The 16,277-nt window shown below is 35.1% G+C and overlaps 3 protein-coding genes across 4 annotated transcripts; 1 reads left to right on the top strand and 2 right to left on the bottom strand.

The window, feature by feature from the left end:
* Window positions 1–109: 109 nt before the first annotated feature.
* LOC113716606 (loganic acid O-methyltransferase-like) lies at window positions 110–1,972 on the bottom strand. Its single transcript, XM_027241005.2, has 3 exons — window positions 1,823–1,972; window positions 956–1,615; window positions 110–519 (listed from the first exon to the last, which is right to left on the bottom strand). Exons 1-3 carry the CDS (start codon window positions 1,889–1,891, stop codon window positions 187–189), a joined length of 1,062 nt encoding a protein of 353 aa, XP_027096806.1. The 5' UTR covers window positions 1,892–1,972; the 3' UTR covers window positions 110–186.
* Window positions 1,973–3,593: 1,621 nt separating this feature from the next.
* On the bottom strand, window positions 3,594–11,168 carry LOC113715330 (uncharacterized). Of its 2 annotated transcripts, XM_027239505.2 has the most exons (13): window positions 10,884–11,167; window positions 10,672–10,781; window positions 10,429–10,539; window positions 10,255–10,312; window positions 9,136–9,225; window positions 8,272–8,366; window positions 8,120–8,173; window positions 6,507–6,644; window positions 5,368–5,425; window positions 5,086–5,200; window positions 4,858–4,927; window positions 4,237–4,308; window positions 3,594–4,038 (listed from the first exon to the last, which is right to left on the bottom strand). In XM_027239505.2, the coding sequence occupies exons 1-13, from the start codon at window positions 11,056–11,058 to the stop codon at window positions 3,922–3,924; spliced, it is 1,263 nt and encodes a 420-aa protein (XP_027095306.1). In that variant the 5' UTR covers window positions 11,059–11,167; the 3' UTR covers window positions 3,594–3,921. The 2 variants fall into 2 exon arrangements, with proteins under 2 accessions (XP_027095306.1, XP_027095307.1); XM_027239506.2 differs by lacking the exon at window positions 10,429–10,539 and having other exon boundaries at window positions 10,884–11,168.
* Window positions 11,169–12,391: 1,223 nt separating this feature from the next.
* LOC113715334 (GDSL esterase/lipase 6-like) lies at window positions 12,392–14,771 on the top strand. Its single transcript, XM_027239511.2, has 4 exons — window positions 12,392–12,679; window positions 13,083–13,228; window positions 13,325–13,790; window positions 14,374–14,771. Exons 1-4 carry the CDS (start codon window positions 12,454–12,456, stop codon window positions 14,619–14,621), a joined length of 1,086 nt encoding a protein of 361 aa, XP_027095312.1. The 5' UTR covers window positions 12,392–12,453; the 3' UTR covers window positions 14,622–14,771.
* Window positions 14,772–16,277: the final 1,506 nt, after the last annotated feature.

Here is a 16,277-nt window from a genome sequence, read left to right as displayed (position 1 = left end):
TCGTATTCACGATCCTTTGTAGCTAAATGATAAAACTAAATTGCAGCACATGTAGTACGGGACATATTAAACTTCTACTTGCCAAAAAAAAAAAATTTTTTTTTATGGCTTTAGACATTTAACTCTCATTTGCACATTTTATTAAAAATGGTACTCTAAATATTAACTTATTCATGTTCTCATTTTTCACCTTAGCAGAACAAAAATCACGATCAGATCTTGATTTTCTGGATCAAAGAAAAAAGAAGAGTCTGCAACTTTTCGTCCATACAGTTCAAACAATTCATCCACGATTCCACTTCCAAAATGCTTCTCCAAAACTCCTTGTAAGACAGCTCTCAGGTACAAAACATTTGCAGTAGGGTTGGGAAAAAGCACTTGCTTTCCTGGAATGTTTAGTATCTCCATTCTCTGGACGTCCATATTTTCATTTGCCTTCAGCAGTGCCTTTAGCTCATTGGGAAATGTGAAATATACTGGCAAGTTGAACATATGCACTTTCACTTCGTCCACTACTCCCTGCAATGGATACAGTAGGTAGTTAGATTTTCTTTTTCTTTTTTTTTTTTTTAACGAGTAGAAAAAATTATTGGATCAAGGATGGCTGGTTCAATCGTTCGTTGGACGAACCTTAATTGACTCGTGATGTCATAATTATTTAACAACTATTAATTATTTATATTAAATATTTGAACTATGAGAAAATGAAAAAGGACAAAAAAGCATAATATTCTAACATTCAAAAAGAGCATGAAACATATTCATGTACAATTTTTTGACAAAAAATTAGAGAAATAAATAAATATGTTGGAAGGTAAAAAAATAAAAATAAAAGAATGAGAATATATATATATATATATATATATATAATTATATGTCTTTACTAGTCTTCCACCCAAATTTCAACTTCTGATTTCGCCAGTGTCTAAAACTAACTAGAATGCTAAAATCTCACCTTCTTAGCCAAGTCCATCAAGCAAGATCCTAGAACTTCACATTCTACCTCTGTGATTGTACTGGTATGAGATTCACGAATAGCATCAGGAGCAGCAGGTATAAGAAGTGCCATCAGGCCTCCATCCACGAGCTCATGTGCCCTTGCATTCAGGAATGAGTCCAAGTCCTTGGCAAATTGAGATGCATAGGCATCAAGAACTTCCCTTTTGGCACCGCCATGGTGAATCTTTCCTTTGTTCCATGCAGGAGACGTATTGTCTGTAACCTCTTTTGGCACCTTTGAAAGCCAGTGAAGCGAGTAAGATGAATAAGCAAAATGAAGGCTCGCCTTTGGGAACATGACACTGTGAAAAGAACCAGGCACTCCAGCTGCACAGTAGTGTCTTTCTGGCGGAAGTGAAGCAAAAAGTGTGTCAAAATCATTAGATACAAGGTCATTAAAGAAGACTTGAAATTCAGGTGTTAGTCCCTCTTTTTTGAATTTGTCCTCCAAGGCTTCAATGATGATTTGCATTGCCACAAATGTATTTGGTCCTGTGGAGCAGCCAAAATCTGCTATGCAAAATGGATCCATAGAGGTTGAAGAAAGTTGTTTGATGTCTAGCTTTTTGTCAATTTCTTCTTTGAGAATTTCTTTTGCTACTTCTGTTGCTCCTCTCTGCAACCATAAGGGGAAAAAAAATAAATAATAGATGAGCTTTAGGACACAAGCCTTATATTACAAACCTTAAAGACTCGTCGAATGATCATTGTACCATATGCAGTGTCTATTATTTTACTGGCCTAAAGCTTGAAATTCCTTTGTCTTTAAATTAATTGAATACAAATCTGTAAAAACCCAAAAAAAAAAAAAAAAAAAAACTACCTGATAGGATGAGTTTTGGGCATAGCTTTGAGGTCCATTTCCTCCATTCATGGCACAAAGCACACGCATTTAATCTCACTATATCTCTTCCCTTGTCATGTCTTGGTTTCCCTGCCCAAAAGGATGGAGTGATTTATACTAGCTAGCCATTTCCAGATAAGTGTTTGTATTTTGGCCATTTCCGGATAGCATTACGACAATTGTAATAGTTAGCAACCACAAAAATGGCAAGACAATCAGTCGGTAGACCACCCCTGTGTTGACCCGGACCCGTAAGAATTGACTCGGACACCCTGTGTTGACAAAAAAAAAAAAAAAAATCAATCGGTAGACCACCCCACAAAGTTGTACTGGTTTTCTGTGACCAAATGTAACTTACTGTAGAGGTATCGTTCAGGGCCAAATTCACTAAAATTAATGTCATGAGAATTATAATAAGTGGGCCGTGTTCTTTTTCTCGAAATATTTTCTATTAAAATTGTTTGACATGTATAAGCTCTTCACTTAAGTTGATCAACATCAAGTTTTTTTTTGGGTCAATTTCTTTGTTGATAATTTATTTTTCAACGTCTATTGCTCCTTCCTGCAACCCAAAAAGTAGAAGAAATATACATTTTAAAAAATCAGCTTTTTTCAATCTATAACTAACAAGTCGCAAGTTTCAATCATCAACCACTTACCATAAAAAAATCAATTTTTACTATAAAAGATTTACACACCGATTTTGAATGAAAAATATTCTACTTGTAATCTCTCCCACCTTATTATTCAACCAAAATCTCCCTCAACCTCAGATCTGCACGCCTTAAGGCACGTCTAATGAGCTTTATCTGCAATACCTTTAAACGATTCTAGTCTAACAAAGGCTTGAAACAATAGAGGCCTTAGCATTAAAATCTTTTGTCAATTATAAACCAAGTGAATATAAATAGAAAAAAAATACATTTTCCCAGAAAAGTTAAAAGTGAGAAAGACCCACAAAAGAAAACTTGCTATGTGATAGGATGAGTTTTGGGCGTAGCTTTGAGGTCCATCTCCTCCCTTCATGGCACATGCTTCAGCCATTTTCCCTATCTATCGATCTATCTCTCTTCCCTTATCATGGCTTAGTACAGTCGATTTATTTTAAGTCCTTTTGATGACAGGCATTATTATAATGAAGAATCAGCATTCTTAATCAGAAACTAAAGCAGATACACCAAACAACCCCGTGAAAATCGTGTCAAGCGTATGTTTCAATCACTCGCGTTGTGCCTTTTTTTTTTTTTTTTTTAATGTTTTGGTGAAAAAGACGTCAAATGCATGCATATACCGCAGAGGTCCTAATTAATAATATAGTTTGTCACGTAATAACTTATTAATTTCTTCCTCAAATAACAAGAAGACCCAAAATGAGTTGAGTTGTGAAGATGTGAAGCCGTGGTGTACTATTAGAAAACTCTCACTTATACTTCTTCTGCTAAATCACCCAACCCATCCCTCCCCAGCTCTATTGACTTACTATTTACATACCATAGTTTTCCACATTCTTTTACTGCCTACTTTTAATGGACGAGATTAAATTTTTTATTTACAAATGACAACAACTATAGTCATGGATAGAGGACCTAACTCGATTATGTGAGACTAGAAAAAGGCCCACCTAGATCGGACTGAATTTTTTGAATTGGAAGGTGTGGGAATTTGGGCCTGCCCAAAGAGTCATAGTGGCCAATTGGAAGAAAATAGGGGAAAAAAACCTCTTTGCAGCTAAATATAAAAAGTTTTAAGGTAAAAAAAAAAATGCCACCTCTCCCCTTTGCAATTTGTACATATTCATCATCAATAATCGCAGCACAGACCCTGCAATCATGAACCACTGGCCTCGCTTTCTTCCTTCATGTTCTCTCTTTACCACTTTCCTTTGGTTCATGTCATGGTTACAAATTCAAGGACTCAAAACGGATACAAGAGAGAAGAATTCACGATGTTACATGCGCAAATTTCTTTACTCTGTGCTGCAGTTCTATATACAAAAGACACATCGTTCGCGGCAGGATTATCTTGACTTCCACTATAAATCACACATGTAACATCCACAACAATAATGAAAAGCAATCTCAAGGCTTATGTTGTGCATAGATCGATGCTCGAACTGCATGGCTATGAGACAAAGCTTTTCCATTAACAAGCATTTGCTCCAAGAAGTCTACACGTACTGATTTGAACTGGTAGACCTGATACAAAATCAACCATACAAATGGTAATTATTTTATACGACCAACTTTACTAGCTACTGAGACAATATCATTATTGATGATATTAGCAGAATCAGTCTTTTCATTGCTGTAGAAAGGAAACGTGAATGTTTTTCCAAAATCAAATGATGATGAGAAATGGATTGATTTTGGTGACAAAAAGTGTCAAGAGCACACCTTTCCATTCCAAGAGAAATCAACATTATGGAAATAGGGACTCAGCAGTATGATCTGGTCTCCTTCTTTAACCTGCAATGAACATATCATTAGATGAATATGGGATTGGGATCATGTGAAACAAGGAGAGCATGGCTGGAAACTTTCCATCCTACACGTGAGTGAGAGACACAGACAGAGGCAGAATGGGGAGGGGGAGTTTCTTTAATAACTTCAGAGGGTTAACTTCATTGGCCTGCAGGTGAGTCATAATCAACCACATGGTGAAAGGGAAAACTAGCAAGGACAATGCATTCTTGGTTGTAAGCATCCCTAATTTGTTTTGAATAAACATAATTCATGGATTAAAATCTGTGACAATATTTCCTATAACTTTAAGAGAGACCACAGAGGGAATGAATCAAGTAGAGCCATCCTTTTTTCTTGTCTACCCCTTTCAACTCAAACCACAAGCCAAAGAAAATTAAACAAACAAAGAAATTAAGGCTGTTCGGGAAATTTAGAAACATTATTCACATGACAAATTATTAGGCTTCTTTCAGTAGGGAAAAATGTAACTCAAGTGAAATATCAACTTTTTCCTTTATAAAGATGCTTTCATCATTGCCAGGCAAAACTTACCACATCATCACGTATCCCATAGACTGATAACACATAGCATATTTGATTTGCATCACACAGCAAATAGTATCTGCAATATAATACATCTCAGAAACGGAAAAAAAAAAAAAAAAAAATGGCATGCTTTTGAACGTAAACATGTGGATGGTGCAATTCAAAGTGAAACTGTGTGGCAACTCAACTGTTATGCAAAATAGTTGGAGAGAAGTAAACTAGCTAAGTACTCACAATGGAGCCACGTTTTGGTGTTTAATAAAGTATAGAACCTTTCCCACGACGGCAACCCCTTTATTTAAACCTTCTGCTAGACGATCCACACTGACTTGAATATATGAAGGATTTACTACAGATAGGAAAATAAAAAAAATTAACATGGATTAATCACAGGAGACAACAAATGATTGAAATTGCATGTATCAAGTTGCAACTTCAAGCATGTTCTGTCATCACGTAAACATGTTGAACAAACATTTTTTTCAGGACATGTGTAGAATCAGTATTCTGGCATACCATTTACAGTGGAAAGTGATGACGCCAATGAAGCAAGTCGCTTAGCCTTAGTTTGTCCCTATAAAACAAAAACATATTAGAATTGGAAATGTCTGCATGCCTCAAAATGCAATGCTCAGCTATCTGTTCTAATAGAGCATAAAAATGAACAAACCACAGTTACATTGTTATCATTTTGAGCGTCACAAATAATATTTAGAATTCATGCCAAATGCTTAGATCAACAAGAATTATAATCATAAATAAAAATGACTGTCAAACCTGACGGTGGTGTGATTGATCAAATTGTTTACTGTGTGCTCTGGTCCTATAGGCTAAGCCTACTATTTGGCCCTTACCAAGTTTGCCCCTTGTAGGGGAAATGAGCATTCTGGAACAACCAGATTACTCTACGATCCACCCTAGGTATATTGCGGATATAAAATTTTCCCAGCAAGTAGTCAAAGATGGATTTCTTAAGATAATAATGCTTAACTTCAAACACAAACCATGCTCCAACTAGCGTCTGCTAAATCCAGCCCCTACTCTTCTCTGTATATAAACATATCCATCTTATTTATTGGTGGCACTAGCTTTGTTCAAATCTACATACAGGTATTCTTGTTCTGACCCATGTACCCAGTTGAACTTGATAATTCACTTGCGCAGTATGCATGTGGGATATAAAGAGAGAAAAAGTAGCAATTATCAGCATGACAAAATACTTCCAATTTCATGGTGCAAAGACTCCACGTTCTATTCTACTAAACAAGCATATTTATAATCACTGAATGGAACTAATTGCAAGAAACGAACACTAGAATTTTCATTATTAATCTATCCACATTTGACATTACTGGCTAGATACGTTATCATCATTATGATCAAGCTCCTTCGGAATCAATACTATCATCAACTGATAATTTAGACTTCTTTCCATAACTAATTTTTGATCAACTCAAAGCTTAATCATTTTGAGCAGATTTTAATTTCTTCCTTAGCTTCTAAAATTTTCTTCTTCTTTTCACTCATCAGGAAATTGTAAAATATTTAAATACAAGCAAACCAACAGTGTTATAAGCAAGAGGAAATGAGGTTTATTTGAGCAGCATCAATGTGGTCCAAATATTTATTATACCTCATGGAGACAAACAACTAACCTTTAGCAAACTCTCCAATTTGTCAAGAAGATGAACTATCTTCTCAACTTCCTCCGTGGCATTTAAGCCAGGATCCTTCAAGGCAGCCGCTTCAAATCCAGTAAGGGCTCTCTCATAGTTCTCTAAATATTTGTTCACCTGAATGAATAATTCTCAGCCATGTCAAACACTGATTCCTTCTTAGCATCTACATTATAAAGAAGCAAAGCAGATGCAAGTAATGAATTCAAATGCATTTTACAATGAAAGAATACAGATTCAAATTTTACAAGCATACAAAAGCAGAGTGAAGAATAGATTCAGTTTAACTAGACCCAGTGGAAGTTCAAACACGTTCCACATCTGCAGATATTGTACACTGCAGGGGAAATTCATGAATGTAAAAGCAATTTTAACTTCAATAGAAGCCTCCTAACAAAATTTCATTTTAATTTTAACTGGTAAATTAAATGATAACAGAAAGAAATAAGTATTCACGGAATTTCATTCGAATGAAAATAATTTGTAAAAGCATTAAACTTCTTGGTCAAAACAATTACAAGCTGAGGAAATGAACAACAAAAACAGTTAAAAATATGCCAAACTGTTTTCTGATGAGATCTCCCAGCTATGTGTCTAGACATTGTTCAAGCCAAAAACTAAATGATTCTGGAATTAAAGTTAGCTGGAGTATGGACTAAAGCATGAGTTTTAAGAGTACATACTTGATACCACTGATGGCTGATCCTTGGTAAACAGAACTCAAGAATATGGTCAATATTGTGATTACATAGCCCTTTTTTACACAAAAAGGTATCAGAGGGCCAAAATTTGATCCAGAGGTTGTCTAAACTAGTAAACTAAAGCTTTCCTCTCTGACTGTCAACTTCTAATTTTTTGTGAAACTGATGCATCTTCACTGGCTTTGTTCCATTACTTCAGTATTTTGTTTTCCTCTCTCCAAGACAGCTAGTTAGCTGACCATTAACATCATGGCTACTGCAGGTTAATACAAAAGCTCAAAACTTTGGTTTGTAACTTCCAAATGACATCCTTTTTGACTACCCAAAAATCGAATCACTAATTTTTTCCTTGCGTACTTCCAAAGTTACCCACAAATGAGGTCTTTAAAGGAGCAAAACTGACCACATGGGACCCCAAAGGAATCTTACTATTGCACAAGATGCAAATAACAATCAACTTTGGGGTTCGTCACTCCGCGTGTTATAACCTCTCCAAGAATCAAAAGTTTCATCTCATCAAAGCTTGAAATCACACCCACTACAAACATTTTCGGAACTTAAAAGACATAGATGACTTAAAAATGACAATGTTTTGGGCAAAGCTGGAATAAGATCTCGAAACCAAGCAAGATGAGCTACCTTACACAAAAACATGGAATTTTGAAAAGCATCTTTAATGCTAATACAAAGCGAGTACTACTTTCTGTCCTCCGCATAATTCATGAAACTTGTCAGTTAAAGTTTGAGAATCACAGCTATAATTATTCATTCAATTAGGTCCTGTGTGTAACTTTTATAGATTATTATAAAAAAAAAAAAGCTAGAAAGCACAAAAAGAATCACACAAACTTAAAGAAAAGCAAAGATTTAAAGTGTTGAACAAATACTTACAGTAGCACAATTGAAATACAGGTCTGGACTGGATTTCATTGTCTCATCTCTCTCCTGATATGCAGAATGGAAATATTTTACAGGCTTAATAACAATTCAGAGGGTAGAAATACATCACGCGGAGGATGTATAAGTTATTATCTCATACATACAGCATTTTGATATGCTTTCAGTGACTGCAGAAGTTTACTGTGATCCCATGCTCCGGTAACAAAAAAAGAGGTTAGGCATGCATTCCCTAGGTTATCTGCCAAAGATGAAAACATGAAACAATATATGTAACTATTAGCCATAGAACTGCTGTATGCTCAAAATGTCTGGTAGATAGGCATGATTATTCTTGGTCTCTCAACAACAAGGTACCCATAATCCTGAAATAAAAGGAAATCTATCAGTACCATGTGTTTCTAGCTTTTACCATCTTAAGTCTCCCTTTTCTTTTTAGTTCTACTTTTTAAGGGTTGGTAGGTGAGAACAATGAGTATGTTGATTACACCCACAGCATGTCTTAGAGACTCTTCAAGAATGCATCAAGTCTCCTGTCAACATCAGACAATAATATTGCATATGACTTGAATAAGCATAAAAAGGCCATCTTGTATATCAAATGTCAACATTATCAAGCACAAAGCATATTAAACACACGATAGATGGACAGGAATTGAAGGGTTAAAGTTATCATTATGCAAAATCTCAGCATTAGAAGTTGGTAATACTCTCCCATGTCTCCAGATCTTTGCTTCAGATGAAGGCTGAATCAACACTTTTCAGTCCTAACCATTCACTGATGCCAGAGTCCACACAAGCATGCATGTTGATTTGGAATGTTAAGTGAGAAGACAAGGACTACTCTAGTTGTCAGTAGGCAGGTTTTACAGCTAACATTCAGTTTCACAAACAAATGCTCAAATTAAAGCATGCGCTCTGCCAAGCAATGCGAATACCCTACACCAGATCTTTAACTAATAAATTAGAAAAGGAAGTACAGAAGAATTTGACTTATAATAGAAACTCACACCAGGAATTTCCATCCCTGACATCAAGAGCAATAGCTTCCCTTGCATGTTTAATGCTCTCTTCAACAATTTCTGCCTGTTTTTCAGTACCTGGAAAGTGGATAATGAATCTGATGAGCAGAATAGCACAAGAAGTCATCAGCTAAATTCAACTCTAGTATTTTTACGAATTGTAAGCAGGGATACATATGAGCAGCAAAGAGTATCAGGAAAAAGTGGAGTTGTGTTGTCAATAAGGCTTGTATGGTGAAATTTGGATAAAGACATGGAGATGTCAGAGTTGAAACTGCCATTAGGATATTTAAAGTTGTTACTGTTTTTCAGTCTATTTGAATAGAGGCATCATAACATATCTAGTTCTTCTATGAGTAACAGCTGTGTAACAGTATAGATAAAAATTATCTCCTCATATTAAAGTTATTAAAGCATATCCATGATAATCCTCGATGAAAAGGCCACAATGGATTTACAGAGAATCAGAATAAACTACCAGAGAAGTGCGGAACTTGAAGCTTCAACCATCTAAGATCATATCACTGCAGGAGGTCCAGAGAATATTTTCTGCTGTGTAGTGGACCAAAGCAGCAAAGAAGCTTGAACATGCCATGGTGTTTCAACCCTCTTTTTTTTTACTCTTTCCCAAAATCGAAAAGGCAATACGTGATAAATGATTTGATCAGTGTTACGTTTAGCTGGGCAAAGATATCTATTGTGACAAAAGATATAGGAAATTTAGCAGTCAAAGTCTCAAAGAGAACAGTTATTCATCGAGGTCACAGTGCAACAAAGCCAGAACCAACATATGAGTCACGCTCCATGACTAAGGATATCTGGCTAGCCACATTTCCCTAATCGCTTGGATAAGCTCAAAATTTTCAAAAACCATGATAACCTACCTCAAGTAATACTCAAAATCTTACTACGCTAGATTCTAAAGTAAGGATCTCTGACTTTCAACAGCTATAAATTCACATTTACAATTTGGCACGTCCTTCAGCTTCACCATACTATTACTCCAGTCATTCATTCATGGATTCCCCCATCTCTCAAAGGAAGACAGTCAAAGAATGAGCAAAATTACATGGAAAAGAACTAGAGCAATATCCATAAAATTCTTGCCTTGAGCCATTTTCCTTTCGAGCATAGATAATTGACAGAGTATCCTTTTGTTGGGGCCCTGGACAGAAACAACATCAGTCTCATATCATCAACTAGCTAACTTACATCACTGCATGACTTAACATACTACTAATAAAATGAACAAAGTTTTCAAAGAATAAAACAAGAAATGACCTTGCTTAAAGCAAGCATAAAACAATTCTTAGCCGCAGATAAATCTCCCTTCTTCCAAATACAGTTGCCTAAACTCAACCATGCATCTCCAAGAGATGGATTCAACTTAACCTTTAGCACCAAAAATAGTTAAAATTAAAAAAAAAAAACCATCAATTTCAGCAAAATCAAACAATTCAATTAAAAATAGACAAAAATAGAAACAAAGACCCATTTGATACAAATCAATTCTTTTATACTCACTGCTTTTGAGAGATGATCCTCAGCATCTTTCCTATAATCAGAGAAGACATCCAATACTTTCCCTTTCAAGTACTCGTACATTGCACGTTGAATTGGCAATTTCCTGTTTTCTGCACATCAATCCAGAAAGGAAAATCTCTTAAACCCAATAACAAAAATGAAACTTTTTTACTAATTTGCTAAATTTGTAATGCACAAGTACATGTTTCTACCTGGAGGAATGGAATTGAGGGTTTGCAGGACAAGATCCGATTCAGCTTGCAATTTGGATATTTTGTCATTTGGGTCCGCAGGAAAGTAGGTGTCCCGAATGTTATAGAGCTCATCAGCTGCTTTTGCTGCCTTTGCTAATAAATCTTCTTGGATTTCTTCTATTTCTCTGTTCATTTCACTGATTTCCGCGAAGAAATCAACTGCGATTTTTTCTTTTTTGTTGGGGGTCTGAGGCGGTCAATGCAGCAACCAGCAAGGGAGCAGGGAGCGCTAAAATTATGAATACAAGTTATACAACCTACGAAAGAATGGCTCAATTACGCTAAACACCTTGTAATTAAAGGGCAAGTTGCATTTGGCCCTATTAATCCATTATATTTGCAATTTGCTCCTGCCTCTAACTGTCAAATTGATAGTTAATTTTCATCCAAAAAGATGATAAAATTTTTCCATCCAGAAGTAATTTCTTCAGGCATAAGATGTCAATCTCCAGTTTCTACTGTGACCAAATTTACTTTTTGTGACTTGTATTTTGCATGATTAAAACTCCCACATAAGTAATAGTAATTACTCAAAGTGTCCTACCTGAATCAAGAATTTCTTGTAGTATTTAGACAGCAACTAAGTAATAAGTATTCTATCATAAGTAGACTTGTATAATGTCTATGCTGAAAAATGGCTTCTGATGAACTCGAAGCATACCACTAATAAGTAATTATGATTATTAACAATTGGTTTGCCTCATCATTCTTTTACAAATTAGTTGTTTGTCCTTCTAGCTTGCATTGTTTTTCAGGATGTCCAAAACTTATGTAAATTTGAAGTCTTTTAGATGAGAAATAACTTGAGAGAACTCATTATGACGCTTTCTACTTCATCATGAAAAAAAAAACAGGCCTTTACCACTTCCCCTCCTGTTTTTAGTTTCTCTTTTCCCATCCCAATTTTAAATAGAAAAGATTGTTGGACATTCCAAGAAAACAATGAGTACACATCTCTAAAATAAAAGGATCAAGGCCGCGAAATTTTGCATAAAATTTGTTTACTATCTACATATCAAGGAGCTCTCTTCATGTGTGCTTATATTCTTTTCTTGTTGGTCTCCATATAGTTATAGTCTCTGTTCATTTTGGGGAAAAGAAGACTTGCTTTTGCAATTTTAGTTAAACAAAAATTCAATAAGTTAGAAAAAAGGAAAACCATGGCTAAAGGGGATGTACAGGATTTTCAAAAGTAACGCAAATACATTTGAGAAAGTCAAATGTCTACTGGAAAAAAATTTTCCTTTGCAGCATGCATTTCATCTCAAGTTCACAACTTTAAATGCAAAAAACAGCAGATAAATAGAACTATTTTTTGCAGAAAAAGACAAATTTTTCTGGTGGCAAGTAACAGTTTTGGCTAGCTGTTTTTGATCAGAAAGTGATGAATGATGATGCTCATCATGCATGGCCTGAGCTCGTGCTTTCCGTTTCATTTCATCACTCTCCTTGTTTTCTTCTCCTCTCTTTCTAGTCAGATAAATTCACATCATCCTTTTTCTCTAGCGCATTACTCACATAAGCCCTGATGGAGAAAACCCTCATATTCTTTCTCCTCCTAAACTTTTTGTCATCTGTTTTAGGATACAAGGTATCATCAATCTACGTATTTGGAGACTCAATTTTTGATGCCGGAAACAATCACTATAACAAGTACTGTGCTGCTCAAGCTGATTTTCCACCTTATGGTTCAACTTTCTTTCACCGCCCTACTGGAAGATTCACCAATGGTAGAACAGTTGCAGATTTCTTATGTGAGTGTTTCTTTTGCCTTTCTTAAACTAATGCAGGCACAAAAGTCAGGATGGATTTTCCTATAAACTCTCAAATATATTGCAAATGTGCTTTTTTTTAACCCTAATTTCTCATGATTTGGTTCTGACCTCTTATTATCTTATGGTGCAATGTTTCGAATCCTGATATAAGAGATTCATAAGAAACTATGCCAATTTGGAAAAAGAACAAAAAAAAAAAAAAAAAAAAAATTGTATAGCGCCTTGGTGCTAATTGTCATGAGTATAGGATGCCAAATATTACAAGTACAATAAAATAAATATAATATATATTTAGGGTATAAAGTGAAATTTATCTTAATATATATTACATTTGCTTTTCTTTTTTGTTCTGTTATTCTAAATTCATGCTTTCAAAATGCAGCTCAATTTCTTGGTCTCCCGTTACAAAAACCATTCCTCGAGGCACAGCTTGATATAATTAATGGAACTCTAAAGAATTATCCATCTAATGGCATCAATTTTGCTAGCGCTGGAAGCGGTGTTCTTTCCACAACCAACAAAGATTTGGTAAGATAAGAATAAATATTCAAATCTGAACCAAATAATCAATTTTTAGATCTTCTTAGAATCAAATCATGACATTCTTATGTATTTCAATTCCAGAATGTCACATCACTCCAAACCCAACTGCAACAATTCAAGTCACTGATAGAGCAAAATCATCTAGACAAGAAAGTGGTGAAGCAGTCTCTGTTCTTCTTGGAATCAGGCTCAAATGATGCCTTCAACTACTTTTTTCCATTTGAAGCCCCAACTCTTAGCCCAGATGCTTATGTCCAAGAAATGTTAAAACAAGTTGGTAACTTTGTTGACCAAATTTATGAGCTTGGGGCACGCAAAATTGCCTTATTTTCACTAGGACCTGTTGGCTGTGTCCCAGCAAGGGCCCTTTTGCCTGGTGCACCAACTGATAAGTGCAATGGAAAGATGAACAAAATGGTCAAGAATTTCAACATGGGATTGGAAAATCTTGTTAAGGCCATTCCTAGCAAGTACCCTGGCGCAATTGCTGTTTATGGAGCGGTTTATAAGACTGTCCAACTTTTTCGAGACAATCCGAGCCAATACGGTAATCTTTTTCATATTTGTTTTTCACAAGTTTACTCGTCTGTTCGACCTAGAATGAAATGAAAAGAAAATGTGAAGGAAAGTTATAATTGTTACGCTTTTTCTCCTAAATTTTTGTGTCATATGAATAATCATTCTGGAGCATTTTTTTTCAAAGTCCTAGATTAGACTGGTTGGTTAATTAGGCCGTGAATCTCGTAACTATGACTTTTTATCCTACTTGTGTTAGTGTCAAAAATGGTTTTATGGGCTTAAACCCTCCTTTTGACCCAAAATAAAAAATGGTTCTACGCAAGAATCAGCCAAACTTAGTCAATAACTATCTAAAAATTGGCATTAGTTGCCTCCCCACTACGGCACCACCCTTTCTCTTTACCTTTGATTCCATCTACTTTTTCATTTTTGGTTTTCTTGAATCCATTAAAATGTTGTCCATTTTTCTTTAGGGGTTCATGAGGAGTATGATTCTCTCCTTGTTAAGTTTTTCACTGCATATCGTCTCTCAAAACTTGTACTAACCTTTTTTTGCATAAAATTGGTTTCATGTGTATCATTACTGACCACTGATATTTGATATATAACAGGCTTCAATGATGTAACAAATGCATGTTGTGGTTATGGAACTCTTGGCGGAATGGTGCAATGTGGAAAAGAGGGTTACACAGTTTGTCCAGAGCCAGATCGAAACTTGTTCTGGGATTACTTCCACCCCTCTGAACGCACTTACAAACTCATTTCCAAGGCTTTGTGGAGCGGAGGCCGCACCAGCATTCGACCCATCAACTTGAAGACTCTGGCAAACATTACCCTTTCTGAGCAACAATATTCATAAGCAATTGATTGATTTTCCTACTCCTGCACTTGTTTATCCTTTTATAAAATTTCTCCTCCAACATGGTAGAAGTACTCAAACGTATGTTGATGAGAAACAAGAATCATGTGTTTGAAATTATTATTTCCTTGGAGAGTAGGAATCCGCTTAGACTTAGTCTTTTAATCTAGACAAGGACTGCAAGAGAAATTATTATTTCCTGGGAAGGCAGTACTTAACACAGACCTAGTCAGTTATGGAGTTATGTCTAAATCTTCTAGAATTAGGATTAGAGGCTATATACTCGGAAAAGTTCAAGGCGAAGAATTGATCTTGGTAATAATCAAGCTTGTAGTTGAGTAAGTTTAATTACTTGGACTTCGAGGTACTTGAGTTTACTTAAATAGGTAATTAATGACGAATAATTTACTTAAATCAGGGCAAGAAGAAGATCAAGTTTGAGCACTCTGTTGTCACAATTTCCCTCACAGGGTTGGATGGGGTGGCTGTTGCAATCTTGGACACATTAATATTTTAATTAAGCTGATTAATTCACCAAACATAAAATGACATGTAACTAATTGACAATGGGCAGTTTTCCTTCCAAAAAAAAAAAAAAAAAGTAGTTTCGATTTTGGCTCTACTAGACCAAACGCGTTTGGTTGTTTAAATTGTTTATTATCTAACTACTGAACCTTAAATTGTCAGTACGTGATACTTTAGTATACAAATAGACAAGGTTGAGATGTGGTCCTAATTAGGTCACAATAGACCAGCTCCCAATATCAAAAAAAGGGTTAATGAAAGTACTTTAGTACCAAATGGATTATGGGATTTGAGCATAAGCCGTTAGGTAAGCTTTAATCATGATAAAAAAAAAATTGATATTAGTCAATTGGTTGGCTCATAAACGCATGGCACCCAGTTTTGTGCAATTGTTTAAGATAAAAGTCAATTTCACCAGAGAATTATATAAATAAGTCGGCACATTAACACAGAGTTTGGTGATAGCAAGATGACCTAAATTGCATATGAATGAAAACAATTAATTTGCAGTGCCACAGAATAAATTAATATTGATTTTTTTGTCAGTTAAAGAAATATTTATGTCATGTTGTTAACGTCAGATATTTATTCCGGATTTTGGATAATTCTTTGGGTTTTACCTATGTAACTGGTCAATGGCAAAAAAATTTTGTATTGCAAGTGTTAAAGATTCGGTCACCTACGCAGGTAGAACTACAGGGACACATTTACATGCCTAACTTAGTTCTGGCTACTATCATGTTACATAAATGTGTTTAGCTATGTCTGTTTAAAAAGAGTTTTTTTATTTTTTCCCTAATGGGGTACTTAATTTTTTTTAATATGAAATAACAAGATCATTTATTTCTTTTTGATAAACAAAATAATTTTATTCCATAAATCTGTACTAACGACGGACAATACATCGAACATACAATAGATAAAAACAATTTGAAAATTGACGGACGCAACAAATTTGGAAATTTAAAAAAGTAAAATAGTACTATGAAGATCCAAAAATCTATCAACATCGGACGAATATCTTGGAGCCCAAATTTGTGCATATCTTCAATTGTCAAATCCAATGTAAAACTCTTTCAAACTAAAAGAAAAAAAATCCAACAGAATAAATTTGAGAATTTCTAGGTCTCC

Source organism: Coffea arabica, unplaced genomic scaffold (genome assembly GCF_036785885.1).
Source record: "Coffea arabica cultivar ET-39 unplaced genomic scaffold, Coffea Arabica ET-39 HiFi ptg000035l, whole genome shotgun sequence".
NCBI lineage: Eukaryota > Viridiplantae > Streptophyta > Magnoliopsida > Gentianales > Rubiaceae > Coffea > Coffea arabica.
The sequence above is the reverse complement of the archived record's forward strand: the minus strand, read 5'-3'. Positions and strand labels throughout refer to the sequence as shown.